At 37.6% G+C, this 19,991-nt stretch overlaps 1 protein-coding gene across 1 annotated transcript in view; it reads left to right on the forward strand.

Annotated features, from left to right (window-relative positions):
- The window catches only part of LOC114060978 (coiled-coil domain-containing protein 169-like), a 29,083-nt gene extending 9,320 nt beyond the window's left edge, over nt 1–19,763 (forward strand). Inside the window, exons 5-8 of the mRNA XM_027890901.1 lie at nt 11,514–11,612; nt 11,782–11,835; nt 14,148–14,224; nt 17,627–19,763. Of these exons, the coding sequence (XP_027746702.1) occupies nt 11,514–11,612; nt 11,782–11,835; nt 14,148–14,224; nt 17,627–17,729 (333 nt within the window). The 3' untranslated portion in view covers nt 17,730–19,763. The remainder of the gene's footprint in view (nt 1–11,513; nt 11,613–11,781; nt 11,836–14,147; nt 14,225–17,626) is intronic.
- Nucleotides 19,764–19,991: the final 228 nt, after the last annotated feature.

Below are 19,991 nucleotides of genomic sequence, written 5' to 3' on the forward strand. Positions count from 1 at the left end.
TTTTTTTTTTTTTTTTTTTTTTTTTTTTTTTTTTTTTTTTTTTTTTTAACTGAAGCTATCGGAATAGTCAGTGTATATTTAGAGACACTCTTGGGAAAGGTAGACCTGCTTTTTCTTTTTTAATATACTTTTAGGAGATAAAACATTGGTAAAAATACACAGAATATTTTGTGGTGTTTAAGGTTTGTTAAAATCCTTTTTGTAGTTTTGAGAGTTGTTTGGGGACTAGGTGGGAATATTTAGGATTTTCACAGATGAGGATAAAAGAGAGATCTGGTAAGTGAGTAGAAAAACAAACAGTTTTCCACCAGTCATCAATATACATTTGCTCAAAGTAAAAATGTAGAGAGTGGGTATTTAAAACATTGTGTATGTGTCTGTAAAAATCAAAAGTACACTGTGATATTTAGCTTTCAACTTGCAGTTGCTTATAAATAGGAATATATTCCTATATGAAAATATATTTCCTATGTGCATTGCATAGGAAAAAATTATTCATTGGAGGGTTTGCCAAGCATTGGAACAGGATGTCCAGGAAAGCAGTTGAGTCACCATCCCTGCAGATGTGGCACTTGGAGACATAGTTTAGTGGTAGACTTGGCAGTACTGGATTAATGGTTGGACTTGATGATCTTTAAGGTTGATTCTGTGATTCTATGAAGTTCTGTGGAAAGATCACTAAGTGATTCTTTCAGCAAGATGATACAATTTCTATAATGTGGCAACAGTAGATAGTAGATTTTGTTTTGACCAACATTTTTAGAAAATGAAATATAATTTTCAAGTATTTTAAACTTGTGTTCCCACCCAATGAACCTAGAATTATATGGTTAGAGTTATTAGAAGGACCTCTAATAATTCTTAACTTGCTAAACAATTTCATCTGTATTTAAAAGAGCAGTTATCTCAAAGATACTAAAGAGATTTATCTCACTCAGCTAGTCATTTAAGGTCCTTCTGTAGTGAATAGAAGGAGAAAAACATGTCTGTAGAGTAATTCAACCCATTTAGAGATAGGTAGCATAAAATATTTTCGTGATATCAAGCACTACAGGGAAAATAAAAAAAATATAAAAGATACATCATCAGGGACCCTGGCAGTCAGCGAGCTATAAAAACCTGAATGAAAGAGTAGAATACAAATGCAAATTCTGGAACGATGAACAAGAAGGCACAGATGATTTCTGTGTTGATAAATTGCAGCAATTGTTGCAGATGGCTTGCACTATTTTTGATTTAGAATTAGAATTATATTGATGAATGATTTCTTGCTATTGAAAACACCTCTAAACCATTTAAACATACAGTAATCTTTGTGAAATCCTTATACTGATGTGAGATAATCCTTTTTTTCTTTTTTAATGCAAAAAAAATCATGTAGGTGTCACATAGCAGTAAATGCAGAAACAATATCTTGAAAACACAGTTTATTACAGACAGGGTTTAGAAAATCATTTTTGTGTACTGAGGGCAGATTAAAAATAACCTAAATGGTGAAAAGCACAAGGAAGTACCAACAGTGAAAACTGTTTAGTCAGTAACTTCCTTTATGTCCCAGTGAATAATACAAGTGTATGGTACTTTAGAAATAATTACAGAAGGAATGCCTTCTCTCTAAAGTATAACATGATGTGAATTTTACTTATTTTTTTAAGCCCACTGCTTTCATCTGTTTGCATTTTTTCATTAAATGAGTTTTGGTAAAATACATGCTCTCTACTTAGCATGATTTCGTATATAAGCAGAAAGAAAACTATTCCTTTCTCTCTCACCATTTCTGCAAAAACAAATCCCTTGATAATGGCTTTAGTATGCAAATACTGAAAAGCATACTGCAAAATCAGTTCAGAAGAGCACACTCCTGATATCATTGCCTTAGCAACGCTCCAGTTAAGATTAGTCAAGGAACCAGGGTTTCTGTGATAAATCACCATTTTCCAGAATGTCCAGCACCACAGCTGAGAAAATTCTGACGTTAAGGGCCAGATACTTCCCTTACAAAGCTGTCTTTGTGGGAGCAGAGTGACCACAGAACCGAGACCCTCACACAACCACCTCAGGGGTTTTGCTCTCAGTTTTGAACTGCAAGCAGAACGTGAGGTAATGTCACACTGGAGACATATGTGGTTGCAATATGACAGGAAGGGAATCGAGTTTGTGCAAACACGCAATGAAGACTTTGTATTTCAGTAGGTGTTGATAACTGGCTATAGGGAACATCAGCACTTTATAATCGCATAGGAAACGTTGACAATTCTAGCAAGTAACTGTTAAATGAACCTTGTTGCTCATCCTGGATTAAGTCATCAGTAGCTGTATGGGAAGAAGACATTTGGTATTCTAGCTTTTCATGAAACTTGGAAGTGTTTTGGAGAAAGTTCTGTAGTCTGGTCAGATTGCCCTAAACTGTATTCTGCCTTCCCTCAGACTTCCCCTTCCTACTCCTTTTATTTGACCTCAAATAAATACTTTTAATTCCTCCAAGAAACCTTTTTGATTTGCATTTTTCCTTTTATTGTCATGTTGGCATTAGTTGTTCCTCCTGGTGGCCTTGCACAAACCAGGAGACTGTTTTACTCAAATCACTCTGTGGTATGCTCAGAGGCAGAATACACTTCGTGTTTCAAAGAAAACAATCAGGGAAAAAATGTGGAGTCAAGTGACATTCTTATCTGCTGTTCTCAAGAATTCCTTAGCAGTTGGTGGGACTCTGGGATATCTTCCAGAAAAAATGTATAAGGAAACAATCTCCAGCCTTTTTCGGGTCTACCAGGAGAGATAGTAAGTGAAACGTTTCAGAGTCAGCAACACCTTGTTCTGTCAGTTCTGAACTACAGCGGTGGAGTTCTCAGTTTTAACTTCCTCCTGGCCAAGTCAGCAGGCCTGTGTGAGCAATGCTGTAGAGACCACTGACATAAGGATTTAGGGTATCAACGTCCCACACCTACTACACTGTGTTAAAGTAGTTCCACTCTGGGTGTGGTTTGGAATTCAATGATTCTGACCACAAGGGGGCACTTGTCATTTAGGTAAATTGTAGTGGGTTTCTGTGGCTAGATTTTGATAGCGGAGGGCAGCTTCTGTTTAAAGCTGCTAGATGCTTCTCCTCTCTGGTGGAGCCAATGCCAGCCAGCTCCAAGACAGGATTTCTGCCACTGGCCAAGGCCAAGCCAATCTGGAGTAGTAGTAATTCCTCTGTGATAACATATTTAAGAACAGAAAGGTATTGTGCAGAAAGAATTCCAGCCAGGGAAGAGCAAAGTGAGAACATGGGAACAACAAAGTAGACACCAAGGTCAGTGCAGAAGGAGGGGCAGGAGGTGCTCCAGGCACTGGAGCTGAAGCCCTGCAGCCCGTGGTGCAGACCATGGTGGGGCAGCTGTGCCCCTGCAGCCCATGGAGGACCATCGGGGTGCAGAGACCCACCTGCAGCCCATAAAGAAGCCCATGCTGGAGCATGAAGGAGGCTGTGACCCTGTGGGAGGCCCAGAATGGAGCAGGGTCCTGCTGTGGACTTGCAGCCCATGGAGAGGGAAGCCCATGGTGGAGCAGCTCATTCATGAAGGACTGCACCCCATGGAGGAGTGACCCACGGGACAGCAGTTTGGGTAGAACTGCTGCCTGTGGGATGGACTCACGCCAGAGAGGTCTGTGAAGGACTGTATCCTGTGGGAGGGACCCCACGGGAGCAGGGGAAGGACTCCTCTGCTGAGCAATGGCAGAAACAGCAACCGATCAAAACCCCCATTCCCCATTCCCCTGCACTGCTGAGGGGGAGCAGGGAGAACATGGAAGGAAGAAGGGCAGGCGGAAGATGTTTTTAAGATTATTTTACTTCTCACTCTTTTGCTCTGATCCTGTAAGGGATAAATTTAAGTACTATCCCCACTTTGAGTCTGTTTTGCCCATGAAGGTAATCAGTAACTGACCTCTCCCAGCTCTCATCTCAGCTAATGAATCCTTAGGTATTTTTTTTTCCCCTCCTCCCAATTGCAGAGGGGGGGTGAGAGAGTGGCTCTATTGCATACCTGGCATCCAGTCAGGGTGAACCCACTACACAAGTATATGGAACATTTCCTCATCTGTCCTAAAGCTCTTACAGGACCTAGTGTATATACATTAATTGCATGTTGGATGTTGAAATATGAATAATTCTTAGGCATAATTTTTTCAGTAATATATGACTAGTGAGTTTATTGATAACAATCTAAAATCAATTTCCATTTCAGTAAAACTAAAGATGTAGTATTTCTTTTTGGTCTTAGTGAGTTTAAAATGATAAAGTTTCAGCTAAATTAGCCGATGAATGTCACCTCATAGTGTTGGGGTGGAGTTTCTTTTCTAAACAAAACCTTATTTCATTTAAAATGTCAAATAGAATAGATTGAAAAGGCTTCTTATGTTGTCTTTTGTTCTACACAACTGACAGATATATTGTCTCTGTTCTAACTCATGGAGGAAATTTACAGAGGATTAGAGCCGTAAGTATCAATAGTCTGCATGAGCTGGGCTCTGATGAAAGCAAGTTTGAGCTGCTTGATGATGTCAAGGATTTGTCATCTTGTCTGTTGTGTAATGATTGTTAGACATTGTCACCTCTGTTGCCACTGATAGTAGGGCAAGGAAAAATCCAGAATGAGAGCAACTTATGTGGGTGGCCTTAAAATTCAGCTGCAGTATCTTTCTGAATAATTTCATTTTCTGGCAAGTGTTAAGCCAAATATGGAACTTCAGTCGAGCGAAAAAGAAATTGTGTGAAAAAAAGAACTAGAGAATTGGTGTTCCCTTTGTGAAAGCCTGGGCTTGGTTACTGCTGGAAACAAGATTAATGTACAATTGTTCCTAAAGTGAATCATGCTAAGCCCTGCAAAATTCTACTACATAAAGTAAGTATTCACTTAAAATCTCAGTGTGTCTTTTAAGTAACCAGCTTGCTCTGAGTGGACAGTTTACTGAAAACTAAGGATCTTAAATTCAGGTTAAATGCCTTAGTCAGCTGATGTCTCCTTTTCATGAATACATTGTCCAGCTATTCAAGGTTTAGTAGAAAAACCTGTATTGAATCTATCTTAAAAAAACCCAAACATTTCGGGATTCAATGAAACTACTTCTAATAAGCTTTTTCAGAATTTATCTTACTGGTTCATTCTGGAGTCTTATTGGCAATTTCTTCTTCTAGGGGAGTGCTGCATAGCTGGGAAGCTCCTTCTAGTTCGAGTTCTCACTAGTCCTTGCTTTGTTTTGAGGCTTTCCTGTGATGCAAGTATTCTGCTGCAAGTCTGTGTTACTGTATGCTTTAAGCTCTGTTTTCTGTAAGATTTTGCTTTTGTGTTGTTTTACAGTACTAAGCACCAAGCTGCTCATACAATCATGAGCACTGAGAATTCAATTTGTTTTGGTGAGGTTTCTTTTTGCTTGTTTTCCGCAGAATTCAGGAAAAGCACATCCAGCCCTTAATGTTTTGGCTGAGTTCATATGCTGGCGTTCCTCCTCTCTTGATTTGTATTGAAGTACAGCAGCTAAAGACTTCAGACATATAAGGACTCAGCTAGTTCTCCAGTTACTACATTAAAAGTAGGGGTAGTAGGTAACTTATAACCAGGTCTGGCTAAAGTAGTCCTCTAGAGCATCTATGAAGTTTTGCCATTTAAAATTTTCTAGTGTCTGGTTTTGAAATTGCATTTAATAGTCTTTGGCGACTTGGAGAAGTCTTTTAGTTGAGTAGGAACATCTGTGTTGCTAGATTCCCATAAGATCTTCAGTATTGCCTAGTGAACTCTGCATCATCAGTTAGGTACATGGATGCAGGAACAGAAGTCCAAAGGCTGAACTAGCTGCCTAAGGTTCCTAGATATTAGCTGGTAGAAGGGCAGTTAGATTGGGATTCACAGCAGATTACATATAAAGATGGAAAACCAATGGGAAGTTAATAAGAAATACCCAAGAACTGTGGCTGAAATGCTGCCTTCTTTCCAGAAGTAGGCATGACCTTGCAGCCTTTCTCACTTGTTCCTTCTCCCAACACGTAAATTTTTGCATTTATTAACAGCCTGACTTCAAAAATTATCTCAGCACTAGTTAAGTATGATGGTGTCAAGGGCATTCTCAGGATGTGGTATATGAGAATGCAAACTCTTAGGGTAGCAGAGGACTAAAATGTAACTCAACTAATTTCTTTCTGGGTTAAATTCTAGGCTGTTAGATAGGGTCATGTGCTTTCTTCCTCCTGTGATGTGGGTAGAGCATCCTTGCCAGGCTGTGCTTTGTTAGAGAGATGACCTCCAGGAAGCCTTGCTTTGAGACTCCACAAAAACTTTTAGCAGCAAACTAAGCAGCTCAATTAAGCTTGTGCTTATGGGCAACCACAACAGCAACAGCTCAGATGCCTACCTGTTATTCAGCAAAACCAAATGTGAGGAATGTAAGACATTGCATGGACTGCTTTATTAACATTAGGATGTTAAATTCTTCCTGAAGTGCGATTTCAGCTCCAGTCCTATTTGATTTTGAGTTTCACTTCCCAATCTGTAAATTTGGAGTATTTATAATTTTCTTATTTCACAGGAGAATTGTAAGCATAGGTTTATTACAATTTATGAGGTACCCAGATACTGTAGGGATGGTAACTATATACTTTTAGTCACATTTTCAGCCTATTTCCATCTGCTTGCTAATCAGAAGCAGGGTAGTGCACCGTTTGTTTGCTTGCATTTGGATAGCATCCTTGCTCCAGAGCTGAATGAATGCCCAGGCATCTCAGTGGACCAGCTGCATTGGCAGCAAAAAATAGACAGCGCTTCTAAAAAGACTAATAAAAAAAAATCTAAAAGTAGTTTACTTTGTAAGTGAAGGAATTCAAAGAAATTAGATGAGTACCATCACTGAGGAGATACCAAATTGCTCTGTTGTAAGTAACAGCTGCAAAACCAAGTTCTGCTGTCTTATATAACACTGATGGGCAATCTAGTAAGGAAATAAATAGTGGGCTGCGGATTTACATAGAACAAATCTGGAGAGCAGCATAAGCTTCTGTATTTATTGTATTTAAGCTTACTGTGGTGATACAAAATACGTAGTAAGGGGTACAAAATATGTTATACAAAATATGCTGTCAGATGGTCATAGTCTTTATTGTGCAGTGAGGTCAAGAAGGCAAAAAACCTTAGTTGCATAGTTGGACAGTGCTGAGGCCTTCTCTATCTGTCTCGTTTAGTTCTGTAGAGACACTTATGTTGAAATGAAATAGCACATGACCCTAGTGGAATTTAGCCAAATCTCTTTAATCTGCAGCTTACTTTTTCTCCTTGAATGGAGACCAACATTGCCTGAATTGACTGTAGGAGTCCTCTGTATTAGGACAAAGATTGCATCTGCATCCAAGATACTTCTGCTTCAAAGATGCAGCTCTTCTGTATCTCCCTTTTTTTTCATATTGAACAGTGGGAGGAGTTTTTCTCTCTTGCAACATGTTTTAAAAGTACTGTGCCTTTTGCCACTCTCCTGCAAAATCTTGATTTTAATAGAAATCATTCCAAGGGAAATCTCAGTAAAAGCCAGGATTTTTAAAATGAAAAATAAAATTTGGAGCCAAATAAGTAACATGTTATACAGAAAATTATTAAAAAAAAAAAATCATGATCTGTAGATGCTGAAAAAGACTTGAGACTTCAAACAGGCAGATGTAATATTTTACCATTAGCAAGCATTCATAAACTCTCTGAGAAATATACCATATATGTATATAGAAATATACCATACTGGCCTTCTGGATCTGAGATTTGCATGCTAAAAAGGGGAAAAAAATTGAAATTTCCATGGAAAAAGAAGGCAGAAATATTTGGAGAATCATGGTTTTTTCCTTTCCATGCTTACGAGAAAATCTGGTAAATAAAGACCTAGCAAAGCATTAACGTCACAAGAAGGAATAATTGATTATTAAGGCAATAATCAGGTAATTAGTATAGAAAGTGAAAGGATTCCTCTATTCTGACTAAGGAGGTGCTTGTGTTAGAAATAAAATGAAACAAAAATTCTGTAACAGATTGGTATTTTACACAGGGGACCTAAGCAGACAAATAGGAGAACCTGACTAGCCAGGAATGCAATATCATTGATAATGAAAACATGAAGGGACAACAAGTATTAAAGGTACACACTTGTCAGGAAAGAACATAACAGCAATATATCTGGTATGTAGCAGATGTGAGAGACTTTTTTGCCATAGATGTTGTCGGGTTTTTTCTTCATCACCTGTTTGGATGAATTCGTCTTGAGGATGGGTAGGGAAAACAAAGTTTAGTCACAGTAATATTGGGCAATAATATTGAAATATACATTGAAACAATATGATTTACCGAAATATTAGGACACAAATATTTTTTGTTTCTCTATATAGATGTTTACGTCTTGGCTAGATATTTTAATTCCTACTACAGGCAGTGCAGGTCTTATTAATAGTCAGCTAAGTACAGAGATTTGTATCTAGATTTATCTAGGTTGGCATCTTCAGTGAAATAGTTTTGTAAACAGTCTTGCAGATGTTTCAATGCAGAGTAGCCCACTACTGCTCCAGAAGGATGTATCTTGTGCAACCCATGTGTTGTATCTTGGCCTCTCTAGAACACCTCAGATGGCAACTGAGTTGAGCTCTTTAGCTGCTTAGCTGAATGAATCACTGCGCATCAGTAATTGTCTTCGCTGTGATTCTTAGGAGGAACTCAGTTCACATATGGACACTCAAATGTGGATATACCCATGTCAGACTAAATCCTATCCATACAATCAAATATAGATATAAATATAACATTTGCATGGAGAAATTTGGCTATAATATTATTAAATTACTGCCAGAAATTGTATCATATGTGATACTTATAAATAAAGACTAAAAACTGAGAGCTAGTCATAACGATGAGGCACAGATATCAGTGAATGTGATAATTAACATATTTTATCAAAAAATACTGGATAAAAAGGAGGGAAAGCTATTTTAGTTTTTTTAAATCTACATAAGCATTTCAGAAAAGTCAGTCAAAAAGCCTGCCAGGGATCATGAATTCATTCACTTTAAATTAAACATGTATATATTGCCTAAGTTTTCAGTAAAGGTAGAAACAATAAAATGCAGAACAAAGCCAAAAGTAGCTAATATCAGCCAGTGCTTGGGAAAGGAAATGACAGTAACCAAATCCTAAGGAAAACTCAAAGAGCTGGATGTGCTTAAAATGAGGGAAATGGGTAATCTGTACCTTAGGATTCTGAAAGAACTGGCTTTGCTACATCACTGATCTGCAAGTGGTTTTAATAAAGATGTGTGCATTTTGTGTGCTGGAGTAAATCACTTTTTACTAGTTTTATGATAAAGAGAGAAACAGTTTTTGCAAAATGAAACTGAAATATGTATTTATTAGAAGTGTCTCATAGTGGGCAAACCTATTGACATTTTGTGATGAGACAGTAGATTTGTTGACAGCATAAATATAGTAATCTTATTCATTGTGACCTCTGATAAAGACACCATGTCACAAGGGAAGTGACTGATTAATTGAGAAAATGAAAATTAGTAGATTTGTTGAAGTAGTAAAGAGCTGGCAAGTGGAACATGATAGCAGTGATTAGTGAAGGAATCTGCTGGGAGAGTACAAGCAGAGTTCTTCCAGGACCAGGTTTAGGAAGAATCTTAGTATTTAATGCATGACCTTGATACACAAAGTAGAATTAGATTATGATATCTCTCTCCTGAAACCAATTATATAATATAATTGGGATCTGGATGTTGTTTAGAAAAAGAAAGACACTGAAGGCTAGATTATTAAAAATGGGAGTAAAATTTAATAGTGTAGACCAACGGATTTAGGAAATAATAAAGAAATTCTGTTATGAATTGAGAGCTGATACAACTGCTGAGGAACATCTAGGTACTCTAGCTGATCCCTTCTTGACTGTGAGCCATTGTTGTGCAGCTGTGAAAAAGGAAAACACAGTCCTAAAATCTATATAGGTAAAGAAGTATCACTGCCATTGTTCAAGGCAGTGAGATAGCCTTTGGAGTACTGCATACTGTAGTCCATATCTGTTCTCCAACCCTAAGAAGCTTGAGTTCCAGCCTGGTGTACAAAGGGAAGGAGGACAATCACTTCCCTCAACCTGCTGGCAGCGTTTCTTATGATGCAGCCCAGGGTATGGTTGTCTTTCTGGGCTGCAAGTGCACAATGCCAGATCATATCAAGCTTTTTATCCACCATCACTCCCAAGTCCTTCTCAGGGCTGCTCTCAATCCATTCTTGACTCAGCCTACGTTTATGATTGGGATTGCCCTGACCCAGCTGCAGGTCCTTGCACTTGTCCTGGTTGAACTTCATGAGGTTTGCACAGGCCCGCCTCTAAAACCTGTCAAGGTCACTCTGGGTGCCATCCCTTCACTTACTGGTGAAGACTGAGGCAACAAAGCAATTGAGAACCTCAGCCTTCCCCATGTCCTGGGTAACCTGGTCTCCTGTTTCTTTCTGGAAAGGGCCTACATTTTTCCTAGACTTCTTATTATCACTAACACACCTATAGAAGCTTTTCTTGTTGCCCTTGACATCTTTGGCCTGTTTTAATTCTATCAGGACATTAGCTTTCCTAACCTGATCCCTGCTGGACAATCTCTATATTCTTCTCAGGTTACCTGTCTATGTTTCTACCCTCTCTATGCTTTCTTTTTGTGGTGGAGCTTGTCCAGGAGCTCCGTGTTTGCAGGCCTCCTGGCATGTCTGCCCAAATTCTCCGTTCCTGAGCTTGGAGGTGGAAACTCTAAGATAAGGAATTTAAAGTCATCTATGCTAGAGGCTTCTATAAGAATGTCTCTACTGGTTGGAACGGATCAATTTATAAAAGGAATTATGAAAAGCAGTTTTCCATGGTGGAAGTGGAGGAGGTCCTGCTTGGGTTTCCATTACACAGAAAGCAAAGATTCGGCCAATGCCAGTAATCAAAACAGACTACTGCTGTTACTCTGATTTATCCTAGTTGTAGGCAAGGTAAATGGCTAAACACCTAAGACAGATCGTGTTCCCACAAAACACTGCTGTCTAGCCAAGTTGGTATGAGTTACCTTTGACATCCCATGTGCCTCTTCAGCCAGTTCAGCAGCTCTCTCAGCAAGTGGTTTGAAAATGGATGTGCTGGTCAGATCTGAAATCAGAGGAAATTTTTCTTAGAAGAAAGGAGCAATTCTGGCTGGTCACCACAAGGTGACTTTGCTAATCTGTCAAGGACCAGGAGCGTGGAAAGCTGTACCTGCATCATTTTAACAAAGTAGAGATGTGTAGTGCATAACAAATAATTGTAGCATATGGCTAATTGCTTCTGTGTCTGCAGTGTGCCAGCCAGAACCATGAAAGCAAAAAGTTCACAAGAACCAAAGTGATTGACAAACATCATAATGCTTAAAAAATAAGGGCTATATTGATGACATCTTTATACAGAATGGAAATATTTGTAAAACATTGTTTTATTTACTATAACCACAGGGTTCCCTAAAGAAGGTTCTTAAGCAGCTGGAGAAAGAGAAGAATAGTCTCCAGAATCAGCTAAAGGACTATAAACTTAGACTAGAACAAGAAGCAAAGGTTTGTAATCACTGTATTCCTCTGATATATAAAAGCCATTATGTTGTCTGACAAACAATGTGTGTGGAACACACAATAGAATAGTTCCACAAAATACATCACTGGAAAAACATTCTGTTGTATATTGTTGTATATTAATGGTAGCTTATATCTCGTGTTTTAACTGTAGGCTTACCACAAAACTAATGATAAGCGGCGCATGTACCTCTCAGAGATCCTACAGGTAAGAAAAATGTGTGACTAAGTAATTTTAAAAATCATTACACTTTCTTAATATAGCAACAGCATCTGTTAAAGTGTTTCATCACCTTCATTCATGTACCAAACCTATTACAAAAGATGCTTTTTAAAAAATGTTAAGAGCTATAAATTGAAAGATTGCTACAGTTTATTAATTTTAAATACTTTTTTGCTTTTGTATCAATTGGAGTTTCATTGTTCCCTAGCATAGTCTAAGTGCTCTTAACTGACAAAGCTGAAGCAATTTTCTGATACTTGCTTACCCATCCATTAGTCCCAAGGCTGCTGCACAGTTGAACAGAACAGAAGCAAATTATTAGCAAGAATGACACCTACCTTAAGTAGCAATTTCTCTTTTTCCTATTTCTCCTTTCTTATTTTAAAGACAAACTAGCCAACCAGTTCAAAATTACTTTACAGCACATATTTTCATTAATTTTATAAGATAGGGATAAGACACCTTGTTTTGGTGAAATCATATTAAATTTTATTGCTGCAAATTACGTAATGCATGAAATTTGATACCACAAACTGGAGTAACCATTGAAATGGAGTCTGTCAAGATTTATAGTAGTTTTTATTCTAGAAAAGCCCTTAATTCCTGAATAATGTAAAAGTAATAGCTTAGTGTGACACTCAAGAATGTCTGTCTCTGAATTCCTGTCATACCTAACTGGGGTAAAAGCCTGTAATTAGCAGTGTTTCCATGTGTTTGCACAGTGGACAACTGATTCTCTTGCATGGTTCATTGCTGCTTAGGGAAATCTGAAAGAATTGCTTAAACTGACTGTCCAGCATGAAATCAAGAAAAAGCCCAGGAAATGCCCATGATAACTGTTAATATCTTTGCATTAACAGTGAAACTGAGAACTTATGGAGGAAGAAGGTAGGAAATAAAAGATGATTTTATCGCTGAACATGCTAACAAGCAGAGTGCCTATGTTCAGCTCCCTACTAAAACACTTACACATGCATAAAACATAGTTTGAAGTGAAGTGTGTGCACTGGCATGTTGCTTAAATGGGGCAATGGGGACTAGGATTTTTCAGTGACACTCAAGATAGTGCATTATATTTTCAGGAACTAATTATTTACTCATATGATTTCAAAATCATATGAGAGCAAAACAGTAATCTTCAGATTAATATTCCTATCTTTAGTAAAAAACCCAGCCATTCTTAAGAAGTTGTAGAGGAGTTCTCTGTAATCTGTGGAGAGAGAATCATATCTAAGGTGCAAACCATCACACCTTTTTTAAATCAAGATGAAATTAATTTCCTGGGGACTTTTCTCTCCCTCTTCCTGAACTCTAAGCAGAGCCTAAGTGAATAGTTTAGATTAGACATCTACCTTTTATATTGCTGATCTGAACATGGCAGTAAATCTAACTGCACTGGTTCAGTTTGCCGCACTTAACTACTCTGGGCAGTTTTGAGCACTTCAGTATAAGAAGGGCATCAGACTATTAGAGCATGTCCCAGAGAGGGCAAACAATACGGCAAAGGGCCTCAAGGGCAAGAATTATGAGGACAGGCTGAGGTCACTTTGCTTGTTCAGCTTGGATGAGAGAAAGCTGAGTGTGGTCACCTCACTGCTGAGTGGTGACCACATCACAGTCTACACCCTTCCTCGAGGAGGGCAGCAGAGAGCTGCTGATCTCCTCTCTCTGGTGACTAGAGATATGACATGAGGAAATGGAATGAAGCAGCATCAGGGGAAGTGCAGACTGAACATTAGGAAAAGGTTCTTCATTGCACTGAAAGTGTGGTCAGTCACAGGATCAGGATCCCCAGGGAATTGGTCATGGCACCAAGCCTGTCAGAGGAGCTCCTTCAAGGAGCATCTGGAGGACACTCTTAGTATACAGTTTAGTTTTAGGTAGTCCTGAAAGGAGCAGGGAGTTGGACTTGATGATGTTGTTCTCGTTCTTAATGGTTTAACCATTCAAAAGGACAACTAAGTGACTACAGTTTGTTTTGGTTTGCATTCAGGGAAGTATGTGAGAAACATAATGCTTAATTGATGTGGCGTCATAGGGAATATCACCAAAAGTATGCCGATTGAAATTATATATTCTCTGATCATCTAGCTTAATAAATAATGGTATTTTTGCACAGCAAGGATTTTGGTTTGTGTTCAATTACCTAAATCAACATGTCATCAGTATAATATGTGCTTAATATACTTTAGGTCAGTAAGGCCATAGTATGTCAAAACTAGTTTGGAAATATTTATTTCCTTAACTGTGATTGTGGTTAGGATTTAACTTGTTTTGTAAAAATTTGGCTATTACAGACTTCACCTAGACTTAAAACTGTTGAAAGGCAACAACCAGATGCTCTGATTGGCAAGGGAGAAAAACAGATACTGAGGTAAATTTCCTTTTTATTTCCTGTTTTCTGATATATTATATGTTCTAAACATTGCAAATTTCTAGTCATGATAAATATCACTAAGCATAATACCACAGACAAAGTATTGCTCAGCATAATTTTTGATACTGCTTTTCAATCATTTTTATTTAATATTAAATATCTCGTAATGTTGAAAATGCATATATTTAATTGGCCTTTTAAAATCTTAAAATACTTTTGATGATCTTTCTTTTTAACCTGTGTTTGAAATGGATTCTTTTTATATATTAATACAGAGTTGAGAGCAACAAGTATACCCTTTAGTACATTAAGAGTAAGTCAATTAAGTGCCTTGCTAGGTCCTTTTTGGCCGACGGATTGTAAAGCTTTTTGTGGATGATAGTGTGAGTGATTTTAGATGTCAGCATACAAAGGCTTCATTGTTTAACAGATTTCTGTTTAGTTTTATGGGTTAGAAATATAAATTTGAAGAGTCCACCCGCTCTGAGATATATAGAAATAAAATTAATTTCTGATTGTAATGCTTGTGGATAAGCTTGAAATTAGAGGAGATTTATTTTTTACCTGAACTAGAAGTGTTAAGAATATAAAGTATCAAGAATATAGGCAATCATATCAAAAGGAATCTACCTCCAGTGCGCAAAAGCAGATACCTACAAAAGTGTGTAAGCAAGCAGATATAATATTTGCTTTTGGAACTCTCCCAAATACTTTATATAGGGAGACTTCCTAAGCTAGTATGGTTTCTATGGATTTAGTATCTCACATTAAATACCCTTCCAAAAACCCACTTACACATATTATTAAAATGAGCATGCACAGTGTATATTGGCATCATCTGAAAATGTAATGAGTAAATTATGAGCATGAAATTGTGTGGACATGTTTGCCTACCAGCTTTGTCCTCTCATTCTGTGTAAGCACAGAATCAAGGATTTTGTAAATCGGAACAGTGAACTTTCATGCTCCAGAAGAGGATATTAGTAGAATATGAATTAACATAGCACAGTGTGAATTCAATTCTGTAACTGAAGTTTCTCAATATAGAAAAAGCACTGTGGGATACTCAAGTGTCCCATATGCCAGAGTGTCACTTCTGGCCCCAGTGATATTTAATGTGGTTCATATGGAGAAGATTAGAAAGCTAGAACCAGGAGAATTCACTGCCTCTGCAGATCAGCTAGATACTGAGATTTGCTGAAAGTTAGCACTAACTGGTGATTACATCGGGGGTTTTTTACAATCTGTTTTAGTAGAGCGTTACTACCCTGAAATTATATGACACTGTGTTTCTGTAATTTTCTTTATATCAAATAAAGTGTAAAAGAAAATAAAGTGTTCTGCAACTGCTGATCTCAAAAGATGTGTATTATAACAAATATTCTTTTTCAATCCATTTTCCCTAAGAGCTTTTCTTTTTTAACTTTTCAATTACATTAGACCCGTAAAGATAATTGCTTCTCTTTTAAATTGTTCTTAGTATAAAAGGACCTAGTTTGCAAAGGATTGCCTTTTATAACCAGTGACTTAGAACTATCAGGACAAACTTTGATCTTTGTTGGCAACATGGATGTAAGAATGGGGATTTGACATAATTTATATTTTAGGGAAATACTAGAATGTAAGTATGCAGTCCTTGATCATCACAAGAAAACCACAGCCATTGTTATATTATTCCATCATTGATTTATAGCCTGAAGGTTGTTTGTTCAAGCTGGCATTAATGAGAAATAATTTCATTAAAAATAGAGAAAACCTGCATGATTGAAAGTAAGCATGTTCTTGAGAAGAATTTGAAAATTTCCTGTCCAGAGTTTTATTTCACCTCTGTTGCCCATTCACAAAATGCCTGCATTGGATCTCAAACCATAGTAAGAAACTATGCTTAATGTTTGTTTTAGCTATAGGTACAGGTATGGAAAGCCCATATATTAAAGCCCATATTAAAGCAACACTGAACACATTTTTGAGTAGTAACTGTGAACACTAATTTTTAATGCATTCAGTTTAGTAGAGGTCCTTTTTATGGTTATTCACAGGGCAAGAAGATAGACTAGCTGAGGGTTGGAAAGAACACAGATGTCCTGATGGCTCATATCTCTGATGCAATCTGAGTGGCCAATTTATTGTCATTCTGAGCCCTCTCTTATACTGAGGCATATAGTGGGGCTTATTAGCTCAGTTTCAACACTGCATTGCTGCAGCCACCTGGCTTTTCAGTCTGTAAGTCCAGCAGGTTTTGACTGAAAGAGGTTTTTTGCCTAAAGAATTCCACATGGACATTTTCTGTCTGCTTCGTCAAGCCATACAGTGATCTATCTACAGATTAATCAATTGATTGTGAGTAATCAACTGATTTGAATTTAAATAATCAATTATTGAGAAAACATGGGGTCTTGGGTTCTGATGTTCCAACTGTGAGTAGAACTATCTCCATATCTTAAGGGAACAGTTGTCCCTTCAGGACCAAGACCAGTTGTCAGAGCTGGAACAAGGGATGTGTCAAAAAGACAAGTGATCCCTAGGGTTGGCTTTATTGGCTCTTTGCCTGTAAATTTGAAATTTGCACAGATAACATCATCACAACTTCTACCACATATCTGGCTATCACGACGAATATATTGATTTAATGTTGTGATATATTTTCCCTCAAAATGCCTTTACTTGAGAACGACACTGAAAATCTGTATTGTTGTCATTGGAGTATGTAAACTGCTGTCTGTCCTCTCTAGTAATGCAGAGGAAGAGAAACAAAGGTACACTGCATAGGAGCAGAAATGCATGCTGCTTGGCCATGAGAGTAACTCTTACAGTTTGGGGAAGCACCATTCTTTCCCTGGAGAATTGCTTACATTTCCACTGACTTCTTAGATGATCAGGATGAAGCTCTAGTAGGTTTCATGTAGATGGTGTACGTATCCATGATGAGTACCACTTCAGAAGTCTGCTGGCAGCATTTGCTATGGGCATTTCTTACAGTCATAGGCTCGAGAGCCTGGGTCTCCAGAGTGGAATACCTGCAGAGAGCTGTAATTACATATATATGAAGTGTTTTTCCATTTTCTGATAGGGATTCTTTAACTGACAAAAATGTCTCCTTAGGCAGGTATCATTCTCTTAGTGCCAGTGTTTAGTATTCTATTCATGTTCTTCAAATGCCATCACTTACATAACAGGAAGTAGTCAGGAATCATGAGATGAAGATTGAGTTTGTATGCAGAATAATTAGATGCTCTGCTAATGTGCGAACCCAGAAATATACTTGTTTTTTGCTCTCTCAGCTTTATTAATTCATTTTAGGAATCAGATATGCAAATATAAAAAGCATGCACATTTCTAGCAGTTAAAATTTACAGGGAATATGACACTTGATGACTAATTTCACCCATTTTATTTCAGAGGGAGATACAGTGTTCCAGGAAACCCGAAGATGGTTAACCCTCAAAAACGATCAATTAAAAAGGCTGTAAGAGTGAACCAGCTTCCACAACTAAAGCACTGATATAATATTAATGCCAAGAATTTCCAGTCACTTTTAAAAATAAATAAGGGAAAGTTTCTAAACTGAAAATTAAAGTATTAGTGCCTTATTGTAATACCAGAACCAGACTGGCATGTCTTCTTGGCAGTCTTAATGTACATGTGCCTCTGTCTAATGGACTTTTTCTTCTAGTTGCCATCTTTCTACTGGTGATCTCTGATCCTTTCCTTTCTGCTTCACATCAGTGATTCTGGGTGTGAGGGTGATGGAAGACTTGGAGAATATTTAATGTCTTTATACACTATGTAGATCCTGGAGCTCTGCAAAGCAACCGTGGAAAACAAACAAGCCTCTAGCAATTTTGACCTCTCAACCAAGAAGAAGAAAAAGGCAGGCTGATGTAACCTAAACTATTGTCTCCAATATAACCTTTTTAAAAGCTGGCTTGCCACAGACCTGTGTTGACCCTCACTTTCTGTCTGCATGGTTTAGAAGCACAGCACCATTTCCAGGTACTTTAGGCAGTAGAAATGGATAGATATAACAGAAAAATTGAGCACTTTTTATTAAGGATTCTTCAGAGCCTATCTTATCAAGGGTTTGTTTCTTTTAAACGCTATATCCATGTTATTTTTCTTGATATTGGTATGTTACTCTTTGAAATTTGAACTATCAGATGAACCCTTGTATCCACAGTCTGGGTTCCATAAAAATCTCTTGTATTCTTCAGTGTCACTGTTCTCTGTACTTTTAGGGTCCAAAACAGTGCCAGTCCTAAAAGTCATCTCTTCAGTGAAAATAGAACTACTTTGTCTTTTCATTCCTAATCATGCAATTATTGTTGCAGTTTTATTACCTACATTTTAGTCATTAAACTTCAGCAGAAATTTTTCAAGTGGCAACAGGAAAAATTTGATAATGAAGCTTCAAACCTCTGGGTTACATCTTAAAAGCTCTTGGCAGAGCAAATGTGATTACTTGGCTGCCCTTTATTATTTTAAGAGCATCCCTAGCTCTTTGCAGTATGAAAGCTTTTTGCCTCTTTGAGAGCAGTACTAATAGTTCTTTATTAATGGCAGCATTAAAGTATTGCTGTAATTAAACCCATCCAAAAAGACCAAGGGTGTAATTCTGACATTCAGAGAGAAAAGACCTGCAGCCTATTCAGTATGGAAACTCCATTTTTTTCTCTTACACAGTATGAAATTCATCACAAATATTTCTAATGTTACCATGATGCACCTGGTATCATTCTTCCATGAGCAGGGTGGTCAGCCTGGCCAGTTTTTTAACTCACAGCATAGCACAGCTGATTAGGTTAGCACTCTTCTGTTCCCCTTTTTTGCCTGGAAAATTTCCAAACGTTGATTGTGCTGGCATTTGTTGTTGTGGATAAGTAAAGGGGAAAATCACCATAATGGTCCTGTTGGCATAAAAGACAAGGGACATCTGCAGTAGTAAAGAAGATCGAGTTCTTGGATTCATGCAGCAGACATTTACTACTGCTGAAGCAAATGTTAGTTAATACACTCAGGTCTGGTCCCTGTAGAACCTCAGAATAGGTGGAAACATTGCACAGATATGGCAGAACAGCATTTATTCACAGCAGGAGACTTGGATGCTTCCCTCATGGGTGGTCCACACTGAGGACTTAAAAAGAGACTTTTTTTGAAGCCTAAAAGGAGACATTTATTGGTACAGTTTGATAAAATAATGACCTAAGGAGAAGAGTCGACTATATCCTATTTAGTCACTGTTTCAGCTTGCCAGGAGCAATCTTGGGATTTGAAACTCAGTAGTATAATAATTAAGCACTAAAACATTCTAATTCATTGTCCAGCTGTAATGTTTGCTGTGCAAAGTGGTTATAGTTCTGTACTGTTACTTTGAATTACCATGCATTTCATTTACTTTCTTTCTTTCTGAAAATAAGGACAAACCTGATGATTAAGTTTGACAACTCCACTTTCTTTGCAACAGCAAATGAAGGTTTTGGTTTCAGAAATGCTGTGTTGTCTCTTTATACCTGAATAAAACTTTTACACTTCTAGCTAACCCAAACCATGCAGGAATTTTTTTTTTTGGTTTGGTGGGTTTGGGTGGATAACTGTTTTGAAATTCCTGGATTTATCTGTGTGGGTTTTTCTTACTGCTATTGCCCTGTTAAATGCAGTTTGTTGCCATTTACACAATGAAGAGTTACACAGGTTTATACAGTATCTTCTATACAGATATTTCAGCACACTTAGGATTAATTAATCCTTTAAAGCATAGTATTTATTA

This window comes from Empidonax traillii, unplaced genomic scaffold, assembly GCF_003031625.1.
Source record: "Empidonax traillii isolate 1590-97213 ecotype Southwest subspecies unplaced genomic scaffold, ASM303162v1 scaffold302:size813347, whole genome shotgun sequence".
Classification (NCBI taxonomy): domain Eukaryota; kingdom Metazoa; phylum Chordata; class Aves; order Passeriformes; family Tyrannidae; genus Empidonax; species Empidonax traillii.